General features: G+C 36.9%; 1 protein-coding gene across 3 annotated transcripts in view; it reads right to left on the reverse strand.

The window, feature by feature from the left end:
* Positions 1–1205: 1205 nt before the first annotated feature.
* Positions 1206–27415, reverse strand: part of Cox10 (Cytochrome c oxidase assembly factor 10) — a 46736-nt gene continuing 20526 nt past the window's right edge. For 2 of the 3 annotated variants that reach the window (XM_076490501.1, XM_076490503.1), the window contains exons 6-7: positions 13985–14217; positions 1206–5886 (exon numbers count right to left, since the gene is read on the reverse strand). In XM_076490501.1, the coding sequence (XP_076346616.1) occupies positions 5468–5886; positions 13985–14217 (652 nt within the window). In that variant the 3' untranslated portion in view covers positions 1206–5467. The remainder of the gene's footprint in view (positions 5887–13984; positions 14218–27415) is intronic. The other variant, XR_013025389.1, reaches the window with a different exon arrangement.

Consider the following 27415-nt stretch of genomic DNA (forward strand, 5'->3'; position numbering starts at 1 on the left):
TGTTTCTCCGGTAGTGGCTACAGTACTGCTTTATAGTCTTTTCTGTCCTGTCGCCATTGCTATCTTCTTTTTTTCTTTATTATTGACTACTCAAATATTTCGTTTTTTTTATCCATTACTGTCTACTCTGTTTCTTTAAGCCCCTTTCCTCTCCCAGTATTTTTGTTTCGGATTACTGTGTTATTGGCTCTTCTCTTTTCTTTTCTCCATTCTTGTTGTAGACTATTATTTTTTTCTCTAACTTGCAGTTCCATTTGAATGTTTTTCATTTATTCATTTTTTTTAATATTCCTATTTCTTTGGTGAATACTCTTGCTGTTCATGCTCCCTTACTAATAAATGAATTTTTGTATTTCTTCTCCACTCTTAATCTTAATTTTACTGTTAATCCCTTTATTCTCTTTCAATTAGTAATTCTTAATTAATCCAAAACTCTTCTACTATCTTATTTTTCTTCTTGATCGATAGACTGTCTTGTAGTTCTTTTGCTATTTCTTTCCATTCTAGTCTAGATGATTAATTTTTTTCTCTCCATTCAAGCTACAGTATATGCAATCATGTAAACTGGTAAAAACATCTCTTACAATCCAACACTAAAACTACAGACAAGAAGGTAGAGAGAAATAATGTATGTTTTGTATCTAATATATAATGTAACTTCAACTGGAGCCCCCATGAAGTAACCCTTTCATTTCCTCTCATATCCATTGTTCTTCCTCTCCAAATACCACTTCAAGAAAAACTGTCATCTGTCATAACTTAATGTACTATTTTACTTTACATGTATATTGGAGTAATAGAAAAATTTGTAGTTAAACAGGTGGATTAGTTCACAGTGTTTTGTAAATGAAAAAGCAGAGAAAGGGTACAATTCATGTACTTGCCCTGGGCACAAAAATGATTGGCTACAGTTCTGAATATACCATGTTGTCATCCAACACATCAGGCATTAGAAGAAAAGAACAAGATCACATGATGTCATAACATTGTTTTGGAAAAGTCTATTACTTGAAATTAGATGTTACAACTATGAAATATGCTACATTGCTAAGAATAGTTGTGAATAGTCTAATGTATTTACAGTAAATATTTGGTGTTTGGAAAATGTTTCACTAGCTTGGAAGTGTGTAAAAGCTTCCATCATAAGATAAAACAGGAATGTTATCACCATATTTAGAAATTACAATCATTCATTGCATTGCTAATCACAGCTAGAGAAATATTTATTGTCATAATTAAGTACAAGAACAAATTAATATTTTTCAGCTTTCATGGTTTCAAAATGTTTTTTTTTTCATTACTGTTTTCAAAGATTTAGAAATCTTTTAATTTGTTACAGGAAACTGTATAATAAAATAATACCTACAAAAATATACTGAATGTTTCATTGAATAGTAAATTTCAGACAGATGATAAAAATAAGTATTTACAACAAATTAAATAAGCAAGTGTCCAAAAGATAAACACATTAAGAAGTTTGGGATCTAGCCATACTAAGATATATTTTACATGTAACTGAGCAAACTCAAAGTTTTCTGTACATATCCTCTAGTAGGTATAGTAAATAAAATAGCTGTCTAAACAATTTACGATTTTTAAACAAAAACTAACATTTTCTACATTACAGTTCCAAATAAATATATGCAATACACTGAATACTCATACTACTTATGAGGACAATGTGAAAGTTTGAAGAAAAATGTTGAAAACCTTATTATGTTATTCATCCATCAGTCTATATAAGCCCAGTATTCAAACTTTTAGGAACAAATTATTGAAGTAGTCCTAATTTCATGAACATTTTAGCTATAAATCTGCAAGAATCCAAAATCTGTTCTTGTGATTTAGATTACATAAATTTGCTGTAGTTGTGCCATAAGAACCCTTTCCTTTTTGTTTTAAAATATGGATTTATGTGAACAGTAAAACCAGTTCCATCACATATACACGTACTTATTTTAAGTTATCAATGACAAACCCAATAACCACCACATTTGACTTGAACAAATAGTGTACTTCACCTACACAAATATTTAGGTTTAATTCATTTTTCCTCTACTATCATAAGATAAATAAAAAAAAAAAAATAATGGATTAGAAACAAGGACAGGAAGTGCTTAGAGTTATACATCATCTGGTTTCTTTCACCATGTCGTGGCAGCATATGTTATGCTTTCATATTTCATACATACTTCTAAAGTATACATACAAGCTCTTTGTCATAATGAATTTGCATGTGCTTTAATACATGATCTAAATACATAGATTACATATCTTCTGTTAAAAGATATCTATTTAAAATTACACTAAATAATTATGAGGTATAACAAACAAACTGAGCCATAAATCAAGTTAAGAATATATCATGTTAGAAAGTGAGGTCAGGATTCTAGTTAACCTGAACTGCCAGGTACAGTGCACAAGAATTTGTCAGAACACTAGACATGATCCCTCAGATACCAATCAGGACAGCAAAATATCCCATATGCAAGACAAGCACAAGTTCTTTGCTTCATAACAAACTAAACAGCATACAGACTGCATACATCTGTCCATAATCAACTTCTAACAGGCTTCACCAACGACAGTTGCAATAAAATAAACCCATATAATTAATCCTTTCACCTCAGGTAGGTCAAAGTACATGTCACAACCTTTCACAGAGTTATATTCAAAATTTAATTAAGCTACTTTATTATCAATGTATATGAATATATTCAACATCAAAATATACATAATAAGTTTGGTATTAAGTTCTTAAGAACTTTTTTTAATTCTCAATTTCCTCTCATTTGAGAACTGTGATGTTTATTATCTAAATCTTCCTTCTTTTAATTACCACCCTTTAAAGAAGTAAAAATCTAAAGTAAATTACTCATTATAACAATTCCATCAGTTCTCTCTCACATTTAGAATAATATTTATAACTACTAGTGTGTTTTTGTGTGTATGTTTTTCTTATAGCAAAGCCATGAGGCTATCTGCTGAGTTCACCAAGGGGAATTGAACCCCTGATTTTATAACCAATAGAAAATTATGTATTATATCATACTGCTGTCTTTACAGAGAACTATTTTCCATCCAGTTCTAACTTTATTCACACAGGAAACACATGGACAACCTTAGCTGAATTTTATCTGTTTCTGTAACACAGAAAGTTAAGACCATTTTGACAAATATTGAACATTCTTATTTGTATGTTCCTGTTTTATGTTCTTTGGTGCATTATTCAATGCAGTATTACAATTATTATAAAAAAGAAAGGTTATGTTTGAAAGTAGAAAGCAAAACAAAGAAGACTCAGGTAAGCACTAAATTTCTTGTTTCTAATATGTATTCTTTATCTATTATTATAAAAGTAAGTAAAATGAACACAATAAAGACCAAACACTACTTTTAACAATGCAGATACAGTTCAGTCAGTGCAAAACATTATGATACTCTCATTGTAAACTCTATGGTTAAAAGTAATTCTGATAATTTTTTCCTAATCATAGTTCTTTGTCCAACAAACTACATACAAGGTTACATTAGTTCAGCTTCTTAACATATTTATAAACACTATTGGGTGTATACATCTATACTGATTACAGGCACTTTGAGTTAAAACACCATAAGTCCACAAGTATTGTTTGTTTGTTTTTGAATTTCGCACAAAGCTACTCGAAGGCTATCTGTGCTAGCCGTCCCTAATTTAACAGTGTAAGACTAGAGGGAAGGCAGCTAGTCATCACCACCCACCACCAACTCTTGGGCTACTCTTTTACCAACGAATAGTGGGATTGATTGTCACATTATAACGCCCCCACAGCTGGGAGGGCGAGCATGTTTTGAAGCGACAGAGATGCAGACCCACGACCCTCAGATTACGAGTCGCATGCCTTAACACGCTTGGCCATTCCGAGCCTAAGTCCACAAGTAATGGACACATGATAACCAAATAGTTTTGACAGTAAGAATATTTTTTGTCCATAAGCAAGACCAGTACCATCTTTGTATAATTTAGTCACAAACTTTAAAACCTACAATACTTTAACTATTTAACTTTTCTTTTAGTTACTACTATATATATTTATCCTTTTAGAATTAAAAATCATCCTGTTGTTTTGATTACCTATCATGTTCACCATTGTTGTTTTTAGTTACCTATCATGTTCACCATTGTTGTTTTTAGCTATCTGTCAGGTTTCCCATTTGGTTGTTCTTAGTTAACTATCACATTCATTACCCACACTGTTACTCTAAGTTATTTATGATGTTTGCCACTGTTGTTCTTAGTTATTTACCATGTTCACAGCTCTGTTGTTCTCAGTTACTTACCATGTTCACAGCTCTGTCCTTCTTAGTTACTTACCATGTTCACAACTCTGTCGTTCTTAGTTATTTATCATGTTCACAGCTCTGTTGTTCTTAATTATTTACCATGTTCACAGCTCTGTTGTTCTTAATTATTTACCATGTTCACAGCTCTGTTGTTCTTAATTATTTACCATGTTCACAGCTCTGTTGTTCTTAATTATTTACCATGTTCACAGCTCTGTTGTTCTTAATTATTTACCATGTTCACAGCTCTGTTCTCCTTAGTTATTTACAATGTTCACAACTCTGTCCTTCTTAGTAATTTACCGTGTTCACAATTCTGTCGTTCTTAGTTATTTACCATGTTCACAGCTCTGTTGTTCTTAGTTATTTACCATGTTCACAGCTCTGTCTTTCTTAGTTACTTACCATGTTCACAACTCTGTCCTTCTTAGTTATTTGCCATGTTCACAATTCTGTCATTCTTAGTTATTTACCATGTTCACAGCTCTGTTGTTCTTAGTCATTTACCATGTTCACCAATCTGCCATTCTTAGTTTCGTATCATTATTACCTACTATAACCACTTCTCACACTATCTGATTAGCATCAATAGACAGATGAAAGAGTAGTTAAATAAGAATGTTCTTCAGTATTTGTTTCATGATACTGCATAAATGTATTTGCATACACTGTCTTTGTAATGAGGTAATATCTTTGAGACAAAATACAATACAAAAATGGCCATATTTTATCCAAGTAGAAAATGAATTTCCACAAAGAAACTATATAATATAACATTATTACTAACTATACTATTTCTGAGATAAAACAAAACTTCCTATTCTGAATCATTTCTGTCTCAAACTATTGACTAGAATAATTACAATAAATGTCACAAGTTTGTGGCATGCCATAAATAACACAAAAAATATCTTCCCCACAACCTAGCACTTGCTGTGCAACAAATATTCTATATTTAAAAACAACTTAGACATTTCTTTTCATTTTATATTCAAAGTTTTGTTAAAACAAAAAAATTCTATTCTTCAATGTACACAAACTGTATTTAAAGCCATCATGTAACTGTTCATGACATAAATTCCTACTTTTCAAGGAACTAGAATTAATTTAAAATAATTCTGATCTAGTAATTTATTGCATTTTACTATATATCTGTAAGTGAACTTCCTTCTTTATGAAGAGTTCTATCTGATGTATGTTTCTTGCTAATTAGCATCAACATCATTAACAAAGGTAAATGAACAAGGCTGAGACGGAAGAGTTTTCGTGATGAGGCACTGTCTGATTCTGTATAAAACTTCCAAGCACAATACACTACATAGATATTCAGAGGTAAAGAATCCACCACAAAAGTCCATGTGGTTAGATCAAATAGAGGGGCTGTGCTGCAGAGGAAAACAATACCTATGCTGTATCTCAAAGCAGTTCGTTGACAGAGTCCAGGATTGGTTACTGACATCATACAATACCCTGCACGGGAATAATCAGATCGCAGGTTCCAAGAGAGTGCATTGAAGTGAGGAAATTGCCAGGAGTAAAGTATAGCACCCAGCAACCAAGCTCCTGTAATAAAAAGAAAGAAAGAGAATGTTAGTAAATGAAAAATGTACACTTGTTATTTACACATTTTTACTTTGATAATGTCAACAAAAAAAATGTTCATACTGATCATTAATTCCAATTAGAAAAAGCAAGAAACATGATAGGTTTACTATTAGAAAATGTTTATGATTATATCAACAAATTTTTAATTATCACTAATTTTTTGCAGCCAAGCAATCATCTCCTGTATCTGTAGAGTGCAACATGTAGATAAAAAATCAAGGCATTCTTTAGGTGTGTAATACAGTGTAACAGAAATAGTAAAAAATGAGTGTCTACTAACATTATAAAATATACAGCCTGAAAAAATGCTTTCATAATATTAAGTTCTGACAGAAATAAAAACTTTTTTAAAATAGATACAGTACTTTCTCATCATAACACTGCTTATAATGTTTTCTAGAATATAATGTTGTAGTCCCTCAGCAACTCCCAAGTGATAAGTATCATCTGTTGCTTAGTTTTTTGCCACATAACTTTAGAAGATAGTCATTTTACTATGTCATAAGGATGGTTAGTTGGTTGGTTTGGCATTTTATGGAGCAAGGCAGCCAAATCTGTGCCAAACATTGGGTAAAAAGTTAAAATTAAAGTAAAATTATTAAAATGTGTAAAAAGTAATCAAGGTAAAACAAAATAAACTTTAATTTTTGGATTAAAAACAAACAGAGTTAAGCCCAATTTTTATATCTAGTTTACAGCAGTAAGAGGAAAATTACAGTAACACAAGTTGTAACGGACTTTCTGTAGCATAATTTTAATTATTATAACTCACCAGGATGACTAACAGATAAGTTCAAACATCAGTGTTAGACACCTAAAGTTGACCTTTCTAGTCTTGGTTTCAAATTATTTGATGCTATGAACATTTCTAACTTAAAATCAAACTCATTGTACTTTAATTCTTAAAAAGGAATCATATTAAAAAAAGGTTTAATTTATAAACTAAAAACTTAAATAGCCTTTAAAAAACTAAAAACATTTGTAAGGTGAACAGTGTCACCATCGCCAATGACACTAGAGTATCAGCAAAGATCCAGCTCATCAGTTACTTCTGTCATTTCTGTACAAAGAAAACCGCCAAAAGGTGACTCTATCAACATGTTTCAGAAATGTTTCCTCTAAGAAACGACATACAGGATGGAAGGCAGCAATCAGTGCTTTGATGTCATCAAGCTTAGAACATAAACCTCGACAGTTCCATTATATCAAAGTGTCCATTTTTATTTATGTGTAAGCGAATTGGATGGAGAGCCCTTCTATTTTCAACCACATCTTTTTTTCTTTATTGTCTTTGTTCGAGGGAGGTCTGTTAACTTCCATGGATTGATTGATTTAGTGTTTTATGGCACAAAGCAGCTAGGCTATCTGCACCAAACATCCAGTAAAAAGGTAAAAATAAATTAAATGTAGCAAAATACATAAAAGGAAATGAAGGTAAAACAAAACATCATTGAAAAACAGAAAAAGTATAAAGTCAATGTTGACACCTAGTCTACAATGTTAAGAGAGAAAACAGAGTAAGAGAAGTAATAAAGGACTTTCTATACTATAATGGTAATTATCATAACCCGCCAGGAAGACTAACAGGTAAGTACAAGAACCACTGTCAGTCACCTGAAGTTGGCCTTTCCAGTTCTGGTTCTGGGTTATGTCATCATAACAGCCATTATCAAAATGTAAAATAAGAAAAGTGTTAAAAGACATATAGCAAAATCGTAATAAAAATTAGCTAAATGTCCTGTAAAAAGGTAAAAGTAAAGTAAATGTTGTAAAATTCATAAAAGGAAACAAAGGTATAAACAAAACAGCAATTCAAACAGAAAATGGCATAAAACCGATGTTGACATCCAGTCTACAAAGTTGTAAAGGACTTCCTGTAGCAAAATGGTAATGATCATAACCCGCCAGGAAGACTAACAGGTAAGTACAAGAATCACTGTCAGTCACCTGAAGCTGGTCTTTCCAGTCATGGTTCTGGATTATGTGTCATTATGGCCAGTACTAAAAGGTAAAGCAATAAAAGTGTAAAATAACATGCAGGAAAAATGCAATAACAACTCGCCAGGACGACTAACAGGTAAGTACAAGAATCACTGTCAGTCACCTGAAGCTGGTCTTTCCAGTCCTGGTTCTGGATTATGTGTCATTATGGCCAGTACTAAAAGGTAAAGCAATAAAAGTGTAAAATAACATGCAGGAAAAATGCAATAACAACTCGCCAGGACGACTAACAGGTAGTTCAAACAGCAGCATTAGTCACCTGAAGTTGGCCTTTCCAGTCCTGGTGTCGAGTTATTTAATGTTCTGGCCATTTTACAATGTCAAATTGAACTAGAGAGATTGAGATTCTGAAAAGGGAACCACAATTAAAAATGTGTAATGAATAAATATCAAACACTTAAATGGCATTAAAAAGATTAATAGATTTAAAAAAACTAAAAACATTACCAAGGTGGACAGTGTCACCATCACTAATAACACTGTCCAATGTTACAGACAAACCCTGGGACAGAACATGTTTAAAATAGTACCATCGTTAAGAGTCGTAACGACAGCAGGAAAGTAAAATATGGCTTACAGTGATTTGAGTGTTACACAAACTACACACTGATGCATCAGTTCCAGATAAAAGAAAACGATGAGTTAAAAAACTGTGACCAATGCATAGTCTAGTTAGAACAACTTCCTCCTTCCGAACCTTACGGAAGCTAGATGGCCAAAGCCCAATATAGGGTTTTATTTGAAAAAGCTTGTTGTCATGTTGCTCACTCCAAGTGGACTGCCAGCTGGCACGGAACCGAGCCCTGAATACAGGACCATAGGCACAGTGGTGATAGTGCCAGAGCAGATAGATTTAGCTGCCATGTCTGCAAGCGCATTCCTGCAAATACCAACGTGGCCTGGCATCCAGAAAAAATGGATAAAAGTAGATGTTATTGAGAAATTGGCCAATCGGTTTTGAATATCAGCAAGAATACGATGTGAGCCAACGTGAAGTGAGTCCAAGGCCAGCAGAGAACTAAGGAAGTCAGTATAAATAGTGTAGTCAGAGTACTGCTCAGCTTCAATATGATCCAGAGCAAGAGATATGGTGTACAGTTCAGCAGTCAACACAGAAGCTGTAGAGGGGATTCTGCGCACAACCACCGAACCGCAACAAACCATGGCAGAACCCACAGAGTCACCTGATTTTGAACCATCCGTAGAAATTGGGATAGAAAGGTTGTTCGAAAGATGTTCCGTAAATAAAAGACAGTACTTCCAATCGAGAGTATCTGCCTTTTTCAGATGACTTAAAGAAAGGTCACATTTGGGGGCTGTAATAAGCCATGGGGGGATGGGCTGACAAGTGGATTCTGCAATGTTTTCCAAGGACAGACCCAATTCATCCGATTGCGCCTGGATGCAAAGGCCAAAAGGAGCAATGGCAGATCGTCTGTTTTGAAAAATTAAGGCCCACTGAGGAAGGAAAGCACTTCCCCAAGTGCAAAGGAGCAAAGTTTCGAAGAATACAGTAAAGACAGTTGCAAATGGCTAAGGTGCAGAGAAGGTTCGTGAGATTCCACATATAAGTTCTGAACTAGGGAGGTGCAGAAAGCCTCAGTGCAAAGTCGAAGTCCTTGATGATGAATGGGGTCCAGCATCTTTAAGGCCAAGGGTCTGGCAGAGCCATAGTCGAGTTTTGATCGAATAAGAGCACAACATATCTTTAACATAGAACATCGATCTGCTCCCCAACTGGCAGTAGAAAGGACATGGAGGATGTTCACTGCTCTTGCGCATTTGACCCGTAGTTGCTTTAAGTGTTGTATAAAGGTCAGCTTATGGTCAAAGATAAGCCCCAAAAACTTGGTCTCAGGGACCACTGACAGCGAAACTTCACCAATACGGAGTTCAGAATCAGGGTGGATGCCCCATTGGCGCCAAAAGTGCATGCAAACAGTTTTGGAGAGAGAGAAATTAAAGCCGTTCGCCAGAGTCCACTTCCGTACACAATTGAGGGCGGTTTGTAGTTGCCGCTCAATATATCTCATGTTCAACGACTGACAGGAGATGTGAAAGTCGTCAACATACAGCCCGTTTGCAAGAGTAAAAGGGAGTTGTTCAGTGATGGCATTTATCTTTATACTGAAAAGTGTGACACTCAAAACACAGCCCTGAGGGACTCCAACTTCCTGTACGGGAAAGTGTCGAACCCACACAAACTTAGAACCTCCTGTCCATTAAAAAATTTTTAATAAACATGGGTAAATGGTCACATAACCCATATATATGGACGTCTCACAAAATGCCATACCTCCATGTTGTGTCATAAGCTATCTCAATCTCAAAGAATATTGAAACAAGATGTTGGCATTTGAGAAAGGCTTCTCTGATTGATGTTTCAAGTCAAAACCCACACTACATGGGCAAGAGGAGGATGTTTGATTCGAGGAACCAAACAAGATGAGCATTAACCATTCTCTCTAAGGCCTTACAGAGACAGCTCGTCAAAGCAATTGGACGGTAGTGTGAAGGAATCTTGGGATCTTTCCCAGGTTTAGAGAAAGGTAAGATAATAGCCTTGTGCCAGGCATCAGGAAAAATATTCTCCTGCCAGATCCCATTAAAAAACAATTAGAAGAATATCAAAAGAAGCAGGAGAGAGATAGCGCAGCATGTCATCATGTGCATCATCAGGTCTAACAGATGTACTGCCAGACCAATGAAGGACCATTTTCAGTTCCACCTGTGTAAAGGAAGATAATAGTCACAGAAACAATCAGCTCAAAAGGAAAGAGGTGATTGCTCTGCCAAAGTCTTGATGGCTAAAAAGATGGAGGAAGATGAAGAAGTCCTAGATACCTGGCAAAAGGTTTCACCTCGAGTATTGGCAATGCTCCGGCTATCAGCTACTTCCTCCCCATCAGAAAGCAAGATCGAGAGGGGGATAAAGCTATATTGCCCACTGACCTTTCAAATCTTGTCCCATATTACATTGGAACAGGTGGTAGAAGATATGCTGGTTGTGAACTTAATCCAAGTTTCATTTTGGCTTTGATGTCTTACCCACCAAGCATTTACATGGGCCTGCTGGAAAGTGATGTGCTACAAGAGTGTGGAATACCTACATAAAGTATCCAAGGCCCGTTTTTGAGCCTTCCGTGCCAAGTGGCAAGCAGGATTCCACCACAGACGAGGATATCATGGAAAATGTGTAGAGGTTTTAGGAATACACTGAGCAGCTGCTTGTATAATACAGTCAGTTTCCACTGCCACACAGTCGTCTATTGATGGCTGATTCATGATGGCAGGATCACGTTCTGCAAGAGCAGTGAAAATAGACCAGTCTGCCTGATCCAGCTTCCACCGGGGCACGCATACAGGAATCCACACCGAGGGGACCTCCATGGATCCTGCCCTGGATCAGTTAGACAGGTTTCTGTCATTGGAGGAGAATTCCAGTGACTGAGGTTTGAACAAATGATTGTTTTGCATCTTGGAGTGGGAGAAGAAGATGTGCCCAAGGAAATGCCCATACCTGGGATCTTGGGACTTGCTGGAATGAATATTAGGGACAGAGATGGGTGATGATGTTGAGTCATCAATCTTTTTAACCATGGAGGTCAAAACACTTTTCATATGGTTTGAGAGTGATTCTTTTGGAAGCACAGAGAGATCCATCTGCACTCCCACTGTAGTAGTGGAACAAGGTGCAGCAACAAATGTCCAAGATGAAGTGGTGGACAGTAACTTTCAAGCCTCAGGATAAGTAATGTTTTGAATCATCTACAAATGCTGCACCTCATTTTCTTCCAACCACTTAGGGCAAGAATGGGTGACAGCCATTGCAATTAATACATTGAGGGTCTGTTTTACACTCATAGGCATTGTGATCCTTGCCACTGCATGAGCACATGTCAAGGAACCACAACATGATGTCTTTAAGTGACTGAACCGCTGACACTGGAAACATCTGAGAGGGTTTGGAACATATGGCCACACCTTGCAATTAAGATAACCTGCCTTGATAGTGGCAGGTGAATGTAGTGATGTAAATGTTAGAATGATGACACTGGTCAGCATCATAATTCCATCTTTGTGAGTGGAGATACACCTCACTGCAGAAATTCCTTGGGTGGAGAAAACAGCAAGAATCTCCAGCTCAGCAATGTTCTCCAAATCCCTCTCAACAATAACTCCTTGTGATGAATTCAAAGTAGCATGGAGCATAACCTCAATGGGTATATCCCCAATCACCTTGTAATGTAAGAGGAGTTCACTGTGTTTAGATGTGGATGTTTCCACCAATATGTCTCCAGAGCAAAGCTTTTTAACTGACTTTGGAGACCAAGCAAGTCCTCTAATCCCTTCTGAATAAAAAAGGGAGACATCTGCCCAAAAGGTTTGTCTGAAAGAAAATTTAATATAAGAAAATGAGGTACAGGTGTTACAGATGTTAAAGATTGCTGCTCAGAACCTTCAAGATGTGTTCATTTAACTATGGACTGTTTTTCACTATTTTACTTAAATTTTTCTTTGGGGAATCCATGATAAAAAAAAAAAGAATGCTTTGGAGCCCACTGACCCCACCCACCGTGGAGCCCTACGAGAGGATGCACTACAATACCAAACAAGTGCACTGCAGGATTTTGTGAGCACTATACCCAAACACCAGCACCCCAAGGCCAACAATCTACAGGAATTCAAGGCCAAAGTGGTGTGTTAAGGTTGGACCCCTCAACCACCAGGATCCTCCACTCCCCTTCCCTGGTCACCACACACGATAAACGTGGGTGATGTTTAGGTGATCCCAGAAGAGGTAAGCTGAAAAAACAGAGCCTTCCCTGGGAGGTCCCCTTACCACATACAGGAATCCACACAGAGAAGCTCTGTCATAAGTTAAAAGAAAAAAACAGCATGAAGTACTTAATGGGAAGCCCAGGGATAATATCAAGTTCAGGTGCAAACTGAATACTGAGATACTGGGAAACAAGGTAAGAAATGAATTTCGAAATGTGGATTAATTGTCAAAATAGCAAGAAGTTTCACTGACATAGTATTTGTAAAGAACAGTTTCAAATCCATATGGGTAGTTTCCTACCCATTTGCATTCATGGTAGCATAGAAAACTATTAGTTACAATTGAGCCCAGCAGGAATTCCATCTATCTAGTTATAAATGATATCATTATAGAAAAAAGGGTTTAACTTTGTAGAGAGGACAAGAAGTTCCAAGAATTGTTTACAGGTGAAACCAAGATACTGCTCGATGTCAGAATATAATAGAGAACTCATTTTCACTTAAATAATTGTGACAGGTTTAGAATAGCCTTAAGCATGCTCACATTTGGTGTGATTTTTAATTATCCAATGAAAATGACAATTGTTTTTAAATAACCTTAAAGAAAGTTTATACAAGTTACAGCAACAACTAACAGCTATTCCAGAAATTGTGATGCATAAGTGAAGTGTTCTACACTATATTCTGAAAGATGATCAAAATCAAATGAAGCAGACTAAAGTATCAGACATTTTTAGTAAATAACTGAACCCAAGTGTGCTTTGTTTCTGAAATATCAGAAGGTTTGTATTCATATTTTATCTTATTTTACCTTCTCAATGTTCTATTTAATATCTATTTTCCCTATGTAAATAACAGTTATTTAACAGATTAGTTTAGTAGTCTGTTGAACACGTACTTATTCGGCGTGAGTGCCTTCTTGGCTAGTTGGTTATAACACTCCCCCAACTATATTGCTCAGAGGTAGCAATATAATAAGTTAGCACTGTATATCTAAATATCATACTGATATGTTCTCTTGCTTTTTATAGAAATCTAAAAGAAGAAACTACTTGATATTATTAATATATTTTGTAACTAAATATTAGTTTGTGAAATAGTACAGTAAAACTAGCACATTTTACTTAAATAACTACTTAAATAGCTGATTATTAGAAGTGAAATTTAAAGTTTTTTAATCTTGATAACCTTGTAATAACAAACTTAATGAATTATAGCAGATTACATGTAAAAATGCTGTATAAATCTAGTGATTACAGCTATAGATATGTACCTGGATCTAAAGCACCAGAACATGCAGCCCAACCCATCATGGGAGGTATAGCACCAACCACTGATCCAACCCATGTGTTTGCAATACTGAACCGTTTCATTGGTGTATATATTGATGTGTAGAGCACTAAGTTGACTGCACCAAGTCCTGCTGTAAGGCTATTGACTCCAATGAACAGAAGAGACAATCCTGCCGTGGCACTTACTATAGCAAAACCTACAGCATGTAGGGGGCTACAAAAAATATAGCACCATCAACAAGAATCATTTTATATAGTTCTTAATTGTAAACAATTTTTACAACATAGAATTTTCTACAATTACATGTCAAAAGGTTTTGAAAACTTAATATATAATTAATCCCAACAGTTTACACACAAGGAATGAGAAATTTCCATCAATATGTATCTATATAATACAAATAAATGTGATTAATCACACTGATTTTATAAATAACATAAATTCAACTTCTTATTTCATTATATTTCAGTATCTCTTATTAACTAAAGCATGAACTGAACCAATAAGATCAAACAGGTACTATTAAAAGTGACTACTAAATGTATCAAAGAAATCTCAAGGTCCATATACCAGTATCTTCAATAAATCAAACCACACAGCCACATTATCTCATTGAATATGTTTCATATATATTAACACAAAATTTACAGTTTTAGATCACTAAAAAACTCATTTTCATGTTTTCTTACATTTATGTTATATTGCAATTTTATTGTGCTAAATGTAGCTAAAACAATAACTCAAGAACAAAACAGAAATAAGAAATTTACAGATATCATTTTTAAATTGGAAAGAATACAAAATATGATGTAAAGTAACGTGAAAATTCTTTGTATACACTGTAATCTGTTACCAATACCCCAACCTTGTATTATATGAAAACATGAAATACTAAAAATAGCATTATATGCATAGAAATTTCAATATCGACATACACTCTTTATATCTCAAAACAATGTGAATAGATAATTCTTATTACGCTGCATAAGTTTTTTGTCTACTACCTTATGCAAAACAATTATAATCTGAGGAATAAGATAAAAGGAATTCTTAAAATATTATTAACTTCAATCACTGTATACACGAAGTACAAAAGCAAATTATACTTGAATTATCTGCTTTATGCAGAAGTGTCAAATTCAAAGTAGTTAAACAATAAAAGCTAAATGTCTTTACAGAATTTCTGAATAATTTCCCCAAATACACTCATTAATTCAACAGTGAGTTTTCTTTTAGGAAACCATGGGATCTTATCCTTTATATATAAAGTCAATAAAGGGTTCACAAAGCAGAGAATTAATATTTTTATTGCTACTATTAATGATTCCTAAAGAAAGAATAGAGAAATTGTTTTATTCTTAGGATTAGCAAGAACTTTAAAGAGGTACTTACCTCTCAAGCACTAAGTCTTTCCTTGCCAAGCTGCTTTCATGTTGTCTATAACCATGTGACTGAATATTTTTCATATAATGTAGAAGATTACATATCAATTTACACATAATTCTCCCCTCTCCCACCTTCCACGTAACTTATTGCTCTACTTTCTCATCCTAATTCAGACTTCCAAGATGCTGTTCTGATGGAAAACTACATATCATTTAGTTATGGAAAGATGGATAGGAATGCATTTCAGGAATAAATTACATAGTTGAAATTCATTTTAATCCCAAAAATTTAAAATTTAAGTAAGTTACACTTACTTTTGAAATACTAAAGCCCAGAATACCCACACTGAAAAGACAGTATGAATCAGTAAAAGTCAAAATTATGCTATAGATATAGGTTACAAGATGAAAAAGTAAAAATATAGACCACACCAAAAATATACTCAGAAAATAATCAAAAACCAGAAGCATTTGAAAAACTGGATTCAATGAAGAATGAGCATAATGCACAAACCTTACATAAAACCTGGGCATAAGTACAAATAAAAGAAAGCAATCTTCTCAGATGGATACATCTTTGCTCTGCATGCCTTTTATGTGTGAAAGATGGACATATGAGACTGCCATAAAAATGTTTACAAAGACATAGAGGAATAAGATCCCCTTGAAATAGACAATGTAGTAGTAGAAACCATAGTTGAACTTCCCAGTGTGAAGCAATAAGTAGAACTCAACCATTAAACCAATATCTGAGAAAGAAGAAAAAATGACATATAGAAAAAAATTCTCCTAAGACTGTCAAAAAACATACATCACCAGAGTAGCTGGATTTGGACTGGTTGATTGGTTTGGTGTTTCATGGCATAATGCAGCTAGACTATCTGTGCTAAACATCTGGTTAAAATTAAAGTAAATTTAGTAAAATTCATAAAAGGCAATTAAAGTGAAACAAAGTTAAAAAACAAACAAACATAGCATTAAAACCAATGTTTACATCTAGTCTACAGCAGTAAGAAAATACAGTAATGCAAGTTGTAAGGGCTTTCTGTATCATAATGGTAATTGTCATATCTCCCCAAAAAGACTAACAGGTAAATTCAAAAACCACCTTCAGTCACATGTTAAAAAACAGTTAAAAAACAAACAAACATAGCATTAAAACCAATGTTTACATCTAGTCTACAGCAGTAAGAAAATACAGTAATGCAAGTTGTAAGGGCTTTCTGTATCATAATGGTAATTGTCATATCTCCCCAAAAAGACTAACAGGTAAATTCAAAAACCACCTTCAGTCACATGAACTTGGCCTTTCCAGTCCTGGTTCCAAGTTATTTGACATTATGACCATTTTCAAAAAGTAATAAAAGTTTTGAATGACTTCTAGCAAAAATGTAATAATAGCTCACCAGGATGACTAACAGGTAGTTCAAACAGCAGTGTTAGTCACCTGAAGTTGGCCTTTTCAGTCCTGGTTTCAAGTTATTTGACATTACACCCATTGTGTAATTTCAAATCAAACTAGATGGACTGTGATTCTTAAAAGGAAATCACATAATAAAAGGTCTAATATATAAATTAAAAAACTTAAATAGCATTAAAAACATTAATGGCCTTTAAAAAACTAAAAACATTCCAAGGTGGACAGTGTCACCATCACCAATAACACTGTCTAATGTTATAGATAAACCTTGGGACAGAACATGTTTAAAATGGTGCTGTTGTTGAGAGTCATAACGAGAGCAAGAAAGTAAAATGTAGCTTATTGTGACCTGAGTGTTACACAAACAACACATTGGTGCGTCAGTCTCAGATAAAAGAAAATGATGAGTTAAAAATCTGTGACCAATGCGTAGTCTAGTTAGAACAACTTCCTCTTTCCAATCCTTATGGAAGGCAAGATGACCAAAGTCCAATATAGGGTTTTATTTGGAAAAGCTTGTTTTCAGGTGCTCACTCCAAGTTCATTGCCAACTGGCATGGAGCCAAGCCTTGAATACAAGACCGTATTCCATGTATGGAACATGCACAGCAGTGATAGTACCAGAGCAGATAGATTTAGCCACGGTGTCGGCAAGCTTGTTCCCACGAATACCAATGTGGCCCGGTATCCAAAAAACTGGATAGAAGTAGATGTTAAACAGAAATGGCCCAGTCGGTTTTGAATAGCGAGAACAGATGTGAACTAATGTGAAGCGATTCTAGGGCCAGTAGAGAACTGAGTCAGTATAAATAATGTAGTTTGAGTACTGCTTAGCTTCTATGTGATCCAGAACAAGTGAAATGGCATACAGTTCAGCAGTGAACACAGAAGCTGTAGAGGGGATTCAGAGCACAACCACTGAACTACAACAAACCATAGCAGAGCCAACACAGTCACATGATTTCAAACAATCTGTATAAACAGGAAGGGAAGGATGGTTCAAAAGATGTTCAGCAAATAACAAACAGTACTTCCAATGAGGAGTGTCTGCTTTTCTCAGATGACTTAAAGATAGGTCACACTTAGAGACTATAAGAAGCCATGGTGGAATGGGCTGACTAGTGAATACAGCAATGTTATCCAAGGACAGACCCAATTCATCCAACTGCAACTGGATATGAAGGCCAAAAGGGGCAATGGCAGATAGTCTGTTCTGAAAAAGTATGGCCCACTGAGGAAGGAAAACACAACCCCAAATGGGATGCTTTGGTAAGGAACGAAGTTTTGAAACATACAGTAAAGACAGTTGCAAATGGCAGAGATGCAAAGAAGGTTTGTGAGATTCTATGGATAAGCTCTGAACTGAAGAAGTGCAGAAAGCCCCAGTGAAGAGTCAAAGTCCTTGATGATGAATGGGGTCCAGCATTTTTAAGGCCGAGGTTCTGGCAGAGCCATACACCAGTAATCCATAGTTGAGTTTTGATTGGATAAGAGCACGATATATCTTTAGCACAGAACAACGCTCCGCTCCCCCAAGTGCTGGAATACAGGACACAAAGGATGTTCAGTGCTCACATACAATTGACCCATAGCTGCTTTTTGTGTAGTATCAGGGTCAACTTACAGTCAAAGATAAGCCCCAAGAACTTTGTCTCAGGTACCACAGGCAGTACAAATTCACCGATACAGAGTTTAGGTTCAGGGTGAATAACCTGTTGGCAGCAAAAGTGCATGCAAACAGTTTTAGGGAGAGAGAAGTTAAAGCCATTTCTTATGGTCCACTTTAGTAAACAATTGAGGAAAGCTCGAAGCTGTTGCTCAATATACCTCATGTTTGACAACTGATACAACTGTGAAAGTTGTCGACATAGAGCCCGTTTGCAACCGTAAGAGAGAGTTGTTCAGTGATGTCATTAATTTTTACACTGAAAAGTGTGATACTCAAAACACAGCCCTGAGGGGCTCCAACTTCCTGTAGAAAAGAATGGGAAAGTGTTGACCCCACACAAACTTGGAATCTCCTGTCCATTAAAAATTTTTTAATAAATATGGGCAAATGGCCATGTAACCCATATATATGGAGGTCTCACAAAATGCCATACCTCCATGTTCTATCATAAGCCTTCTCAACGTCAAAGAATATTCATACAAGATGTTGCCATTTGAGAAAGGCTTCTCTGATTGACGTTTCAAGTCAAATCAGGTGGATCATGGTGAAACACTGTTGTCAGAACTCACAATGGGTGGCCAAGAGGAGGTTCTTTGATTCGAGGAACCAAACAAGACGAGCATTAACTATCCTCTCTAAAATCTTACAGAGACAGTTCATCAAAGCAATTGGATGGTAGTTTAAAGGAATCTTGGGATCCATCCCAGGCTAAGAGAAAGGTAGGACAATAGCCTGGCACCAAGGCATCAGGAAAAACATTCTCCTGCCAAATCCTGTTGAAACAATCAGAAGAATAGCAAGAGAAGCAGAAGATAGATGGTGCAGCATTTCAGAGTGTACATCATCAAGTCCGATTAATGTACTGCCAGACCGATGAAGGGCCAGTTTGAGATCCACCAGTGTAAAGGAAGATAATAATCATAGAGACAATCAGCTCAAAAGGAAAGAGGTGATTGCTCTGCCCAAGTCTTGATGGCTAAGAAGATGGAGGAATATGAAGAAGTCCTAGATACCTGGCAAAAGGTTTCACCTCGAGTATTGGCAATGCTCCGGGTATCAGCTACTTCCTTCCCATCAGAAAGCAAGATCGAGAGGGGGATAAAGCTATATTGCCCACTGACCTTTCAAACCTTGTCCCATATGACTTTGAAACAGGTGGTAGAAGATATGCTGGTTGTGAACTTAATCCAAGTTTCATTTTGGCTTTGATGTCTTACCCACAAAGCATCTGCATGGGCCTGCTGGAAAGTGATGTGCTGCAAGAGTGTGGAATACCTACAAAAAGTATCCCAAGCCCATTTTTGAGCCTTCTGTTCCACATGGCAAGCAGGATTCCACCAATGATGAGGATATCATGGAAAACATGTAGAGGTTTTAGGAATACATTGATCAGCTGCTTGTATAATACAGTCAGTTACTGCTGCCACAGAGTCGTCTGTTGATAGCTTACAGATGATGGCAGGATCAAGTTCTGCAAGAGCAGTGAAAGAGGACCAGTTTGCTTGATCCAGGTTCTACCGGGGTATGTGGGTCAGGTGGCATCAACCACAGCCAGTCTCTCAAAATTACAGGAAAATGATCACTGCCCTGTAGGTCACTGTCACCAATCCAAGACAAATGAGAGATAGGTGAAGAGGAGCACATGGAGAGACTGATAGCTGTAAAAAATTGACTAGGTGCATGAAAATAGTTATAAGAACCAGTATTGAAGAGAGAAAGATGGTGATCTGAGAGCATGCACTCTATGGAACAACCTCTCCCATCAATATTAGCACCACCCAAGAGAAGAATTATGTCCATTAAAATCACCCATGATTAAAAAGGGAAAATACAATTGTTCAATGAGAGCATTAAGGTCTGATTGATCATAGGTCTCTCCAGGCAACAGTTAGAGAGAACAAACAGTGATGGTACAACCCAAGAACACACAGATGGCTACAGCCTCCAAAGGTGTGTCCAGTGGCAAAGACAGGGTGGGCACATTCTGATCAACCAACAGTGCCACCCTTCCATGCACACTCATCCATCATACAGCCTCTCATTTCCATACAAAGAAAACTGCCAAAAGTTGACTTGGCAGGTTTCAGAAATGTTTCCTGTAAGGAAAAGCATACAGGATGATAGGAAGCAATCAGTGTTTTGATGTCATCTACATTAGAATGCAAACCTTGACCGTTCCATTGTATCAAGGTGGCCATTTTTATTTATGTGAAGGGGAAGTTGGCAGAGAACCCTTCTGTTTATGGCCACCTCTTTTTTCTTTACTATCTACATTCGATGGAAGTCTATCAACCTCCATGGATTCTGTCCTGGGTCGATTGGGCATGTATTACTATTGGAAGAGGATTCCAGTGATTGAGAACATAAACAAATGATCATTTTGCATCTTGAAGTGAGAGATGTAGCAGAGGAAATGCTCATACCCAGAACCAAAGGAAGTAAATCTTAGGGTCAGAGATGGGCATTGAAGTTGATTCATCAACTTTTTTAACCATGGAGGTCATTTGGTTTGAGAACAATTCTTTTTGAGACACAGAGAGATCTGTCTGCACTCACACTGTAGTAGTGGAAAGAAGTGCAGTAGCATACATCTGAGATGAAGTGGTGGGCAGCAACTTTTGAGCCTCAGGGTAAGTAATGTTTTGAATCATCTTCAAATACTGCACCTCTTTTTCTTCTAACCATTTAAGGCAAAAACGAAAGTAGGATGGGCGAGAGCCATTGCAATTAATGCAATGAGGGTCTGTTTCACACTCATAGGCATAATTGTCCTTGCCACCGCAACAAGCACACATCAAGGAACCACATCTTCGAGTGACCAAACCGCTGACACTGGAAACATCTGAGAGGGTTTGAAATGTATGGCCATACCATGCAATTAAGATAGCATGCCTTGATGGTGGAAGGTGGATGTGATGATGTAAATGTTAGAATGAGGATATTGGTCAGCATCATAATTCCATCTTTGCGAGTGGAGATACGTCTCACTACAGAAACTCCTTGAATGGAGAGAAACCAGCAAGAATCTCTAAATCGAGGATGTTCCTCAAATCTCTCTCAACAATAACTCTTCATGATGAATTCAAAGTAGTATGAGGTGTAACCTCAATAGGTATATCCCCAATTGCCTTTGAATATAAGAGGAGTTCACTGTGTTGAGATGTGGATGTTTCCACCAATATGTCACCAGATCGCATGCTCTTTACTGACTTTGGAGTGCCAGCAAATCCCTCTCATCCCTTTTGAATGAAAAAGGGTGACATTTGCCCTAAAGATTTGTTTGAAAGAGAATGTAGTGTAAGAAAATGAGGTGCAACAGGTGTGGCAGATGTTGAAGATTACTGCTCAAAATCTTCAAGACATGGTAGTTTACCTATGGACTATTCTTTCACTATTTTATTTAAGATTTTATTTGGAGGATCCATAATAAAAAGAAACGAATATTTCGGTGCCCACTGACCCCACCCCACCATGGAGCTCTACGAGGGGATGCACTACAATACCAAACAAGGACACTGCACTATATTATAACTTGCCAGGTTGACTAACAGGTAAGTTCAAACATCAGCGTTAGTCACCTGAAGTTGGCCTTTCCAGTCCTGGTTTTGAGTTAATTGATGCTATAGCCATTCTCTGAAATTCAAATCGAATTAGTTGTACTTTAATTCTTAAAAATGAATCATATTGAAAAAAAGATATAATTTATAAATTAAAAACTTTAATAGTGTTAAAAAGGTCAATAGCCTTTAAAACACTAAAAACATTTGTAAGGTGGACAGTGTCACAATCACCAATGACACTGTCCAACATTATGAGTAAGCCTTGGGACAAAACATGTCTAAAATGGTGTTATCACCGAGAGTCATAAAACAATGGCAAGACAGTAAAATGTGGCTTATTGTGACCTGAGTGTCACACAGACAATACTTTGGTTCATCAATCCTAGATAAAAGAAAATGAGTTAAAAAACTGTGACCAATTTGTAATCTAATGAAAACAACTTCCTCTTTCCGATTCTTATAGAAACAAGACACCCAAAGTCCAATAAAGGGTTTTATTTTGAAGAGCTCATTTTCAGGTTGCTCACTCTAAGTCAGCTGCCAACTGGCATGGAGCTGAGCCTTTAATACAGAACCATAGTCCATGTATGGAACAGACACAGCAGTGATAGGGCCAGAGCAGACAGACTTAGCTGCAGTGTGGGCTAGCTCATTCCTACAAATACCAACGTGGCCTGGTATCCAGAAGAACTGGATAGAAGTAGATGTTAAAAAAACTGGGCCAATTGGTTTTGAAAATCAGTGAGAACAGGGTGAGAACTGATGTAAAGCGATTCTAGAGCTAAGAGAAAGCTAAGTGAATCACTATAAATAGTACAGTTCTTGTATTGCATAGCTTCTATGTGATCCAGAGCAAGAGAAATGGCACACAATTCAGCAGTGAACACAAAAACTGGAGAGGATTCTGTGTGCAACAACCGAATCACGGTGAATAAAGGTCAGCTTACGGTCAAATATAAGCCCCAAGATCTTTGCCTCAAGGACCACGGGAAGCACAGCTTCACCAATATGGAGTTCAGGATCATTGACGGCAAATGTGCATGCAAAAAGATTTTGAAAAAGAAAGGCTGAAACTGTTTGCTGTGGCCCACATCAGTAAATGATTGAGTGCAGTCTGTAGCTGCCGCTCAGCATACCTCATATTTGACGAATGACACAAAATGTGGAAGTCACCGACAAAAAGGCTGTTTGCAACTGTAGGGAATAGTTGTCCAATGATGCCATTAATTTTTATAACAAAAAGTGTGACACTCAAGACACAGCCCTGAGGGGCTCAAAGTTCCTGTGGGAAAGAACTTTCCCACACAGACCTGGAATTACTGATTCATTAAAAAATGTTTAATAAAAATGGGTAAATTGCCTGCCACTCAGTCCATATGAATGGAGGTCTTGCAAGATACTATACCTCCACATTCTTTCATAAACTTTCTCAAGATAAAAATACAGGAACAAGATGTCATTTGAGAAAGGATTTCCTAGTTAATGTTTCAAATCGAATCAGATAGTCCATGGTAGAGCGCTATCTTCGGAACCCACACTGAGTGGGTTAGAGGAGGTTATTTGATTCGAGGAACCAAACAAGACATGCATTAACCACCTTCTCCAAGATCTTACAGAGACAGCTTGTCAAAGCAATTGCATGGTAGTTCAAAGAAATCTTGGGATCCTTCCCAGAGTTAGGAAAAGGGAGTACAATAGCATGGTGCCAAGCATTGCGAAAAACATTCTCCTGCCAGATCCGGTTAAAAACAATCAGAAGAAAAGCAAGACAGGCAGGAGAGAGATGGCTTACCATCTCATAATGAATACCATCACATTCGACTGATGTACTGCCAGACCGATAAAGAGCAAGTTTAAATTCCAGCAGAGAAAATCAGCCTGAAATGAAATAAATTATTGTTCCGCCCATGTTTTGATGGCTAAGAAGATGAGAGATGAAGCAGAAGTTCTAGATGTATGACAAAAGCTTTTGCCAAGAGTACTAGCACTGCTCTGGGTATCAGCAACTTCCTGGCCAACAGAGAACAAGATTGAAAGGGGGCAGAAGGATACTGGCCACTAACCTTTCAAATTTTGTCCCATATGGCTTTGGAACTGGTGGTAGAAGAAATGCTAGAGGTGTATTTAATCCAAGATTCCTTCTGGCTTTAATGTCTGACCTGCTGAGCATGTGCACAGGCCTGTTGAAATGCTATGCAATTTAGAAGTGTGGAATATCTACAAAAGGTATCCCAAGCCTTTTTTTGAGCTTTTCTTGTCATGTGGCAGACAGGATTCCACCAAGGATGAGGATATTGTGGGAAACATACTAAGGTTTTAGAACTACACTGAATAGCTGCCTGGACAATACACTCAGTTACTGCTGCTACACAGTCATTTATTGCTGGCTTACATATGATGACAGGATCAAGTTCTGAGAGAGTGGTGAAAGAAGGCCAGTTAGCCTGGTCCAACTTCCATCGAGGGACATGGGTCGAATGGTATCGACCACAGCCTGTCTCTCTCAAAATGAAAGGAAAAATATCACAGCCCTGTGGATTATCATCAACTCTCCAAGTGAAAAGTGAAGGGGAAGAGATAGAAAGATTTATAGCAGTAAACGACAGTTGTGCTCCAAGAGCACATGCTCTATAGCACAACCCCTCCTATCAATACCAGCACCAACCCAAAAGGGATTACATCCATTAAAATACCCCAGTAGTAAAAAGAGGGATGGTAACTGCTCAGTGAGGGCTTCAAGGTCTGACTGATTCTTCAGGAGGCCAGTAGAGAAAACAAACAGTGATGGTAGGACCCAAGGAAACACGGATGGCTGCAGCCTCCAAGGGTGTATCAAGTGACAAGAAAGGGTATAAGCACACACTGATCAACCAGGAATACCACCCCTCCATGCACTCATTCATCACATGACCTGTTGTTTCTATACAAGGAAAATTGCTGAAGGGTGACTGTATCAGCAGATTACAGAAATGTCTCCTGTAAGGAGGCACAAGGATGGTAAGAATCAATCAAATCCTTCATGACATCTAAATTTGATTGAAAACCTCAACAGTTCCACTGGATCAGAGTGCCCATTGTTATTTATGTGGAAGATAATCTGGTGGTGAGATCGTCTGTTTGTGACCACATTTCTCTTTATTTATTGGACAAAGACCTATCAACCCTCATGGATCCTGCCTTGAATCAGGTAGAAAGATCTCTGTCTGTGGGCAAAGATTCCAATGACTGAGGGCATAAATGAATGGTTGATTTACTTTTGGGGCCTGCAGAAAAAAATGGACCTGAAGGAAGTGAAAACAAGCAGTCACTGGAAGGAGTGGTAGGGACAGAGATGGAAGTAGACATAGATGCAAATTTTTTTTAATTATGGAGGGCACAAGATTCTTAAGATGTTTTGCAAATGACTGTTGGAGGCACAGAAAGACCTGTCTGCATTCTCACTGTGGTAGTGGAACAGAGTGCAGCAGCACATGTCCAAGAAGAGTTGGGGACAATAAATTCTGAGACTCTGAGTAGGTGATGTTATTAACAGTCTTTATGCATTGCACCTCTTTCTCTTCTACCAATTTAGGGCAAGAAATAGAGTAAGAGGGGTGTGGGCCACTACAGTTAACACAATATGGTTTCAGGTTGCACTTGCAAGCTTCATGGCCTTTACCACCATTATGAACACATACCAAAGAAACATGATACAATGTTTTTGAGTGACCAAACCACTGACACTGGAAACATCTGAGAAGGTTAGAAATGTAAGACTGTACCTTGCAGTTCAGGTAACCTGCACTGATTGTGGCAAGAAAACAAGCTGATGTAAACATTAGTATCAAAACATTAGTAGGGTCCATAATTCCATCTTTACAAGTGAACATTCGGCATACCGTAGTAACTACTTGGCTGGAGAAACCAATGAGGATTTCTGACTCGAGAATGTTCTTTAAATTTCTCTCAACTGTAACTCCTCTGGAAAAATTCAAAGTTGTATGGGGAACAACCTCAATGAGTATATTGCCAATGGATTTTGATTTCAAGAAGAGTTTGGTATGCTGTGGTCTCCAGAGTGCAACTTATTTACTGACTTTGCAGATCCGGCAAGTCCCACTAATCCCTTCTAATTGAAAAATGGAGACATCTGCCTCAAGGATTTCTCAGATGAGAAATGGAGAATCTGGTTCTAATGTTGACTGTACAACAGAGTCGTCCATGCATGGTCATTTTCCAATGATTTGTTTTTTTAAGTTATTTCATTTTTATTTGTTTTGTTAGAAAGAAGGGTTTCCATAACAAAGAAGCTACATTTCGGTGCACACTGTCCCCACCCACCACAAAGCCACTCTAAGGCCACCCATCTACAGGAATTCAAGCCAAAGTGATGTGTTAGGGTTGGACCCTCAACCACCAGGATCCTCTCCTCTCATTCACAGGTCACAACACACAGCAAACACATGGTTGGATGTTTAGATCTCAGAGGAGGTAAAACTGAAAGAATAGAACCTTCTCTGAGGGTCCCCTCACAATGTACAGGAATCCACATAGAGGGAGGCCACAGAATGACCAATCCAATGATACTATCACTGACAAACTGAAGGTTGTAGGTTTCACTCTAGGCAGAGAACACACAGTAGGTTCAAAAATCTTTGGCTTCTATACTGAAACATTATTCAGTATACTTTTATTGATAAGGAGAGAACAACGTTTCAACCTTCCTAGGTTACCTTCAGGTTAAGATAACCTAGGAAAGTAAAAATGTTGTTCTCTCCTTATCAATAAAAGTGTTAGTGCTCATACCAGCCATTCTCAGATACAACTCTGACTTACAACCTCAACCTAATCAAGATTTCAAAATTTGTAGAAATACCAAAAAAACAAAATATTGCAAAAAAAGACACTTTTAAGGTAAGCAAAAATATCTGGAAAGGAAAGCAAATTCTGACAACTGAGAATTAGTAGTGAGAGCTATGGAAAGAAAAAATGTAAAGCAGCCACTTGCTCCTGGGAAACAGAACCAAGAAAGTGAGAGCAGCTAATATGTTGCTGATGAAGAAAGTCTTATAATAAGCATAATTATAAAGCATAGATAAAAATACTAATGAAAAAACAGAGTGAAAGGACCACATGGAAGATCCAATAACCCAAAAAGCCCAATGCCTTAACCCACCTAGCCATAATGGGCCCCCATAAATAGACCAAATATGATGGTCAGCAAAGAGTGACAAAGCAACAATGAGAATATCCTGCATACCAAATGGATACTGTGAGAATAAAGCAGCAAAGGAGAAGGATTTTTATCACTTATAGAAACATGAGAAAAACCATTAACTGATGTATTAACCTTAGGATTGACATAAACATCAGGATTTAAAACCAGAAAGAAAGCATG

The sequence above is a fragment of the Tachypleus tridentatus genome, chromosome 2, assembly GCF_004210375.1.
Source record: "Tachypleus tridentatus isolate NWPU-2018 chromosome 2, ASM421037v1, whole genome shotgun sequence".
Taxonomy (NCBI): Eukaryota; Metazoa; Arthropoda; class Merostomata; order Xiphosura; family Limulidae; genus Tachypleus; species Tachypleus tridentatus.